The sequence below is a fragment of the Scaptodrosophila lebanonensis genome, unplaced genomic scaffold (assembly GCF_003285725.1).
Source record: "Scaptodrosophila lebanonensis strain 11010-0011.00,11010-0021.00 unplaced genomic scaffold, SlebRS2 tig00000001-arrow-pilon, whole genome shotgun sequence".
Taxonomy (NCBI): Eukaryota; Metazoa; Arthropoda; class Insecta; order Diptera; family Drosophilidae; genus Scaptodrosophila; species Scaptodrosophila lebanonensis.
Genome location: NW_022060529.1, coordinates 21,456,943 through 21,464,309, shown reverse-complemented (window position 1 = coordinate 21,464,309; position 7,367 = coordinate 21,456,943). Strand labels below are relative to the sequence as shown.

The 7,367-nt window shown below is 40.6% G+C and overlaps 3 protein-coding genes across 4 annotated transcripts; 1 reads left to right on the top strand and 2 right to left on the bottom strand.

The window, feature by feature from the left end:
- Nucleotides 1-4,000: 4,000 nt before the first annotated feature.
- On the bottom strand, nucleotides 4,001-4,526 carry LOC115634300 (ubiquitin-like protein 5). Its single transcript, XM_030531953.1, has 3 exons — nucleotides 4,412-4,526; nucleotides 4,204-4,342; nucleotides 4,001-4,138 (listed from the first exon to the last, which is right to left on the bottom strand). The coding sequence occupies exons 1-3, from the start codon at nucleotides 4,448-4,450 to the stop codon at nucleotides 4,095-4,097; spliced, it is 222 nt and encodes a 73-aa protein (XP_030387813.1). The 5' UTR covers nucleotides 4,451-4,526; the 3' UTR covers nucleotides 4,001-4,094.
- Nucleotides 4,527-4,788: 262 nt separating this feature from the next.
- LOC115625172 (anaphase-promoting complex subunit 15) lies at nucleotides 4,789-5,499 on the top strand. Of its 2 annotated transcripts, none has more exons than XM_030520140.1 (3): nucleotides 4,789-5,024; nucleotides 5,085-5,172; nucleotides 5,226-5,499. In XM_030520140.1, the coding sequence occupies exons 1-3, from the start codon at nucleotides 4,902-4,904 to the stop codon at nucleotides 5,360-5,362; spliced, it is 348 nt and encodes a 115-aa protein (XP_030376000.1). In that variant the 5' UTR covers nucleotides 4,789-4,901; the 3' UTR covers nucleotides 5,363-5,499. The 2 variants fall into 2 exon arrangements, with proteins under 2 accessions (XP_030376000.1, XP_030375991.1); XM_030520131.1 differs by having other exon boundaries at nucleotides 5,217-5,499.
- Nucleotides 5,403-7,003, bottom strand: LOC115625171 (succinate dehydrogenase [ubiquinone] iron-sulfur subunit, mitochondrial). The gene is made up of 4 exons (XM_030520115.1): nucleotides 6,842-7,003; nucleotides 6,261-6,562; nucleotides 6,067-6,201; nucleotides 5,403-6,004 (listed from the first exon to the last, which is right to left on the bottom strand). Exons 1-4 carry the CDS (start codon nucleotides 6,902-6,904, stop codon nucleotides 5,611-5,613), a joined length of 894 nt encoding a protein of 297 aa, XP_030375975.1. The 5' UTR covers nucleotides 6,905-7,003; the 3' UTR covers nucleotides 5,403-5,610.
- Nucleotides 7,004-7,367: the final 364 nt, after the last annotated feature.

Here is a 7,367-nt window from a genome sequence, read left to right as displayed (position 1 = left end):
TAATATTTATTATTTCAAAAACAGTTTTAATAACTTTAAAGAGCATAAACAACTTTTATATGTATATATCTTAAAGTTGGCTTGCCAGAAGGGCAAACCTGAGGATTCGTATCGAAACAGACGGAACTTTTAGAATAAATGTCTCCGCTTCTGGAACGATAGGTTTTGTTTGCAGGACAGATAAGTATCTACTTAGAGTCGCACATGCACATAAGTATATACATACATACATACATTGATAGTACATATACACACATGCTTAGTATATCTACTGCACGTAGAATTAAAACTTCCTTCCTTTTTCTATTTTGCTTTGTTGTTTTTTTGTGTGTGTGTTGTATGCGTGTGCGTGTGCGTTTGCCTTTGCTTGCATGTATAGAATTTGGTGATAAAGTCATAGTAGCTCAGTGTGGGTCGCGTGAGTGTGGATAATGTTCCATACACCTACACACAACTACACATACGAGTACATACACACATACTTTCAAGGGTACATGTGCATAATAAGGTGCGATTTGTCTCGCGCATAAAACGAAATTTCCTGCCCCACACACACACACACACACACATACATACATATATACACAAACAATAGCCGCTCGAGTCGGGCTCACATGCAGGGGCATGGATCTAAGTGAGATTGTGTGTGCGTTACACATTCGATTGCTTGGCTGGCGTTTGTGTGCGACACCGACACAGTCACAGACACAGTCACAGACACAGACACAGGCACAGACAGAGACACCGACTTCTTTGTAGGTTAAAGCTGATGTCAAGGCAGGAAAATGGGCGTCAAAAAGCGTAAGAAGGGTTGCACGGGTCGAGGCAAACTAGTTTGCCATAATTATAGCTTTTGTTGCACACACACACACACACACACACACACACACATACAGATACATAAACGAAGGATTGCTTCCTATGGCCGCATTATTCTAACCGGAAATGTGTCTGTCTGCCTGTCTTCCCTGTGAGCACTTGTATGTATGTGTGCGTGTGTGTGTGTGTGTGTGTGCGTGTGCTAAATTTGTGAACTGCCTGAACTCGTGCTCTCAGATTTCTAAGCTCGCCCCAGCACCGGCGACAACATTTACGAAATTTTTATGACAAAGCCAGCGTTTTCATTTTAGATGCTCGCTCTTGCTTCGCTCTCTGACGCTCATTTTCTGAGCTACAGTCGCCTACTCACCCACACCCACACCTACACCAAACGCCCACGCCCACAGTCAACCCCACGGGCAATGCCAGCGCCCACTTTTATGACAAATATTATGTTAAAGACCGAATATGCGCTACACCATAAAAGTCAATCATTTTTCATTTCGCGTGCATCACGTCCCCAACTTTCTCTCTCGCTCGCTTGCTCTCCCTCTCTCTCTCTCTGTTTTTCTCTCTCCCTCTCACTTTCTCACTGTCAGTTCCTGTAATTCTCACGTCTGCCTTCTGCTCCAGCCGTGGGGCGCGTTTGCTTTACTTCTTTGCTGAGTTCCCTCCTATTTTTTTTTTTTTTTGTTTTTTTTTTGGCACTTTGTCCTCTGGGGACATTTAATTTTTGGTGGTCATTCGTTGTGATTTGTGTTTGATATACGATATGTTGAATGCAGTCTGTCTTTATGTATGAATGTACGTTCGTCGGTTCGTCTGTTTGTTTGTTTGCTTGTTTGCTTGTGTGTTTATGTGTAAGCGGCCGCACCATTCGGGCTGACGGTTGTTGGTTTTTGGCGCGGCTCGCTTCAATTTATGTTGTGCGTCTTCAATGTTTGCCTTTCCTGTCGATTTTCACGAATTTGGCTTGTTGTTGTGTTGGGTGCGCCACCCACCCACTCCATTCCACTACCTTCTTATCCGCATGGCGAGCTTAGGGTGAGTGAAAAACGTTTTGTTTTTCCTCTTCTCTTTTTTGTATATGTACACATATGTATGGGTGTACATATATATTTTTTATATTGATAAGTTCATTTAATGGACTTTGGACGGGCCATGCAACGCTTGTTTGTGTACACACATACATATGTATATTGAAGAGCCTTACGTCTAATGAGTTTAATACTTTGTTATCAGCAGTGTAATCTGATTATGTAACGTTCGTTGCTAAATTTTTCAACATAATTGAATGTTAAATTGTGTCGTTTAATGTTTTATTGTGGCTTTGACAACAGCTTACATACATAATACCTTTATATATACATATGTATGTACACATACATATGTATATGTATAGTCGCATGTTAAGCCATTTTGTTAATTTTATATCTTCCAGCAGACACACTCCTCCAATCACCTCTGGCTCCCCTCTCTAAGGCCATAACCAATTATTTGAACTCATATTGTCAATGACGGAAGCCACTTTCATTTTATAGGAAAAGCGAATGAAACTTAACGGAAAAGAAAATTACATCATGCTCGTTTCAATGGGTCCACATAATATTATTTTCTGCTTTTTTGTATTTTTATTTGCTTCGCAGTGTGTGCACGTTCGCACTTGCACCCTCCCAGTCGTCCACCCCACGCCTCAATTCGACAGGCGTAGATTGTGTCACTGTGCTTCATCATCTTCAGTTCTACACATACATACACACATACATATGCATGCATATATGTATATATGTATATATGTGTGTCTGTAGTCGTCGACTTTTTATTTATTTATTTTATGCCTACGCATATACGCGTAGATTCTGGAGCACGTTTGACAGGTGTCGCCAACTGAGTGGCTGGGCTGGCTGCCTGGCTGGCTGGCTGCCTGGCTGGCAATGCCTGCTGGGATGCGAAGCGGCAGGGGTTGGCAGCAAGGAGGGTGAAAAATGTAGCCTATTATTCTTTGTATTGTTTTATGTGGCATTTATACGTTTATTTTTGTTGTCTTTTAATAGGAGGCGCAAAGTACGTTCAATGAAGCAACCAAATACAAAAATGTGGTAGCATACAAAATAACAAAGACGACACCAGCCAGCACCAGCTCTCGCCTACACGTTCTTCAGACAGCCACTGACAACCAACCAAGCAACCAACAAGGACCAGCTAGGCACCGCGAAGACTACGGCTTCTGCTCCTGTTCCACAAACCAGCTGCTCGGGGCTGTGTCTGTTGGCGTTTTATCATCATCCAATCAGTAGATAAATAACACATAAAATGAGGTGCTTAATCGGGTTTGAAGTGATGAAAGTGAGACTGTGCCATAAGTATGCGGCGCTTTGTGTGCTAGCGCCGTCGGCTATGTCTTTGTCTTTCTCTTTTGTTTCAGGTAACAACTTTATATTTGGATATCATTAACAGTTATGTGATTTGTGTGTGTGAGTCCCTGTGTGTGTGTCCCCTAATATACACGACGTCACGCTCTTTATTTCGTCCAGCTTAATAAACTGTCTGTAGAGTGACAATATAATTTTTGTTTAAATTGCACGCGTAAAAAAGTGATTTGTCAATATTATGTGCATAAATTAGACCAGATCAGGTAACCTATAAACAAAAATAAAGAGGAAAGAACAACCACGAGCGAACATTTTTTATTTGGCTTGCAATAGAATAGAATAGAATAGAAAAATAAGCAATATTTGTATTAAATGCATTACCTGTTTTGAAATATATACAAGATTAAAAAAGTTCTTACATTTTGTGAATTCAAGCCTAGAACTTTTTGGCGGGCTAAAATACATTTATAAAAAATGCATACTTTCGCCGTTGAGGGGCGCAAAGTACACTTCTGGCGCCCTCAGTTGAAAATTGTGGAAGTAAATTTCGACAATTTGGTCACATTAATATTTCGATACATAATTATCGAAGCCCACCGATACAAATCGATGTGACTGCTTGAATATCATTTGCTACATTTAAATATCATAAGTAGCAGATTAAGTAGTCTCAAATTTTTAGCTTGATGTTAAGAAAAGATATATATTTTCTCTGGTGCATTAGCATCAACCATAAAGAAGCCCTTATGCTTTGCTTTATGATAATACTTACTGACCGCAGTCATACATTCTATAAAAAAAATTGTGCATTTATAGAACTAACCTTTTTGTTAATATTTATCTTTAATGAACAGTAGAGAGTAAAAAAAAGCGTATCACTTAAACTGCGTTAGCTTGAACTTCCTACTGGTAGTATAGTTCCAAATTCATTCCATCGTGGATTTCATCTGAATACGAAAAAGGGCTATTATTATTATCAAAGCCTAACATGAACATTTATCAAAGTGCTTACAGTCGGAAAGGCGAATGGGGTCCTTGTAAATTGTATACCACTTCTTGAGTACAATCTTCTCGTGTTTTGTACCTGTTTGTGCAGCTATAAGTTTCTTTAGGTCTCCAATTGTGTCGTCCGGGTTACACTTGACGCGCACCTTTATTAAACATAATGGCGCTAGTACTGTAATCTGGGTTAACGTAAAGCAATATGTCATTATTCTTACCTTCTTGCCAAGACGATCGTTGCAGGTGATTTCAATCATTTTGAGAGTTTAATTATATTTCTGTGCAGTTTTCAATACAACAATTCAACATTAGTGATGGATTATAGAGAAGGGCAATACTTACGACCCCGTTATTTGTAACGAGTACTAAAATTTCACAAGGTTTTTGGTGATTAAAGTATTTTAAAACATTTCCGTTAAATAAGGAACAATTCCTTCTTGGAGTATTAATGAAGCTTCATCGGTATGATTTTTTTATTCTGCCACTTGCAGCTTGAGTATACTCGACCTATAGGTCGAACGGCCAAATTCGAACTGTTGGCGCCGAAGAGCGCAAAATGTAGAAATCATCGATATATTGAAGTCGTCATCGGTTATCATTGTGGAACTAATAGAACACTGCTCGTTTCTAAAAGCCAATAAACAACAAAAGGCGCACTGTTTTCTACATTTTTTGTGATAATTCTTGTGTTGAATTCAATTTGAAAATATGTCGATGATACCATTTTTCCCGAATTTGCAGCCGTCGGTGCCAAATCAATATTGGTTCGATATGGTTCCCGTTAGTGAAGAGTCACAGACAACGCGCTATGAAGATGAGCGCCGAACTTGGGTAAGCAAGCAAAACCCCTAAAACAATTTAAGGTACGATTTACTTTGTACAATATTATAGCGGGAATCAATGAAAACAGCAGCGACAGATCTACAACCACTCGGCAAGGTTCTTACCCTTCCCGGCATTGAGACTGACGATGAAGACGGTAAGTCAGCAAATAAAGTTTATTCGCGTGACTCTTCAATTTAGTTGTTACAGCCAACGATGATAGCGAGGACTCCGACAGTCATGATGAAGAAGACGATGAGACCAACGACCGCATACCGGTCACTCAAGATTTCTACTCGGCTGATGATATACAAATGAATGATGATACATCCGCCACAGCGCCCTAGATGTCAGACACGCACACCCATTTGTCGCATAGACTCCGTATCAGGTATTGATTCTTGCGGTTTACTACGTTCGCTTTACAAACTGCATTAACAATTGTCAGTAACTTTAAGGCTTAAATTAAATTAAAACAAAATAAGCATTGTGGTGACAGTTGTGACGGGGTTTGCTGTACAGCCTGCAGCCTGAAACTAACTGGGAAGCCGGTACAAAGATGCACAAACAAAGAGTAACGTAAATGGGCGCTCCTCTACTTGTGCAGCGCCGCAGTCTCCAGCTTGGGCGAGGGTTTCGATACCAGACCAGAAAGCAGTTTCTTAATCTCGGCAATAGCGCGGCCGGGATTAAGACCCTTCGGACAGGTGCGCGTGCAGTTCATGATGGTGTGGCAACGGTACACACTGAAGGGGTCTTTCAACTTGTTAAGGCGCTCAGCGGTGTTCTCGTCACGTGAATCGATGATCCAACGATAGGCCTGCATCAGGACAGCTGGGCCGAGGTACTTCTCAGCATTCCACCAATATGAAGGACACGCAGTTGAGCAGCAAGCGCATAGAATGCACTCGTATAGACCATCCAACTTGGAACGATCCTCAACGGACTGCAAGTACTGTGCTTTGCCCTTCTTCTCAGTGGCTTCGTTTCTAGACGAAGTAAAGTAGCGTCAGTAAAAAGAAAATAGAGCGAATGAATTTGAATATCTTACTTGCGCTGCAACCAGGGCTGAATGTTTCTGTACTGCTCGTAGAAGTTGTTCATGTCCGGCACCAAGTCACGCACCACATACATGTGCGGCAATGGGTACACCTTCAGCGACTTTGAAGTGTTTGTATCTATTTTGCTGAAAGCAAAGGAATCATTTGTCTCAAGTCTAAATAACAGATTTGTATCTATACATACCTGATACAGGCCAAGGTATTGGTACCACCAATATTCATGGCACATGAGCCGCAAATACCCTCCCGGCACGATCGCCGAAAGGTCAGCGTGGGATCCACTTCGTTTTTGATCTTGATGAGGGCATCCAACACCATGGGTCCACACTCGCGCAAGTCAATCTCATAGGTTTGCATGTAGGGTTTCTCGCCGCTGTTATCCGGACTCCACCGGTAGATCTCAAACTTCTTGATTTGGGGCTGCTTGGCCTCTTTGGGCTGTGCCTGTTGGTCCAGTTGGGCTGTGCCATTGCTGATGGCTCGCAACTGCAAACGCGCATTAAAGCAATACTTGTATCAAAGTTGATTGTTGTTTTGTTGTTGTTAGTGGAAGACAATTTTCGTCACGCCATCTTAATCAGCAGAAATGTTTACATAATCATTTTCTGCGATTTCACTGCAGCCAATTACGGCATATTTTATACGAATTATTGCGAAATTTGGACTTTACGAACAGCTGTTTTCGACTGCAAATTATATAATTTGCATTTGCCAGCCAACAAGCCGCCGGCACGCCCACCTAAAGGGCGTCAAATGGTCTCTTACCTGATGACGTGCAGCCAAAGAACTGGCGCGACTAAGTAAGTGTCTAGCTTCATTGACCAACATTTTCGTTTTAGTAGGCGAAATTGAAACGACACTGCGTTTGCAATTAATTAGCAAATTGATTTTTCAATAAACGGAAAATATCTTCTCGAGCTGGTGGCAGCTAGAGATGAACGCTCTTCACTTATTTGCAACTGGCGTGATAGTCAGCTACTACCGATATATCACTTTCGATTTTTAATATCGTTGCTCGATATCTTACAATTGTTGGTTTGTGCCTTGGCTAAAGAGTTATCCATTCACGAACACTTATCCAACACTTATTTGGCGCGTATTTTATATTTGAAATAATCAGACTGTCTTATATGGAATTAATTTTGCTTTCTATTTATTTATCAGATGAGTTTTACATACAAAATTATTATTTAACTTTCCAAAAAAGTTTATTTTAAGATTATAAATAACTGTTTTGCAATTTATGTAAAGTGTGATTAATTTTATAATATTGAGTTACATTTCTATAAAA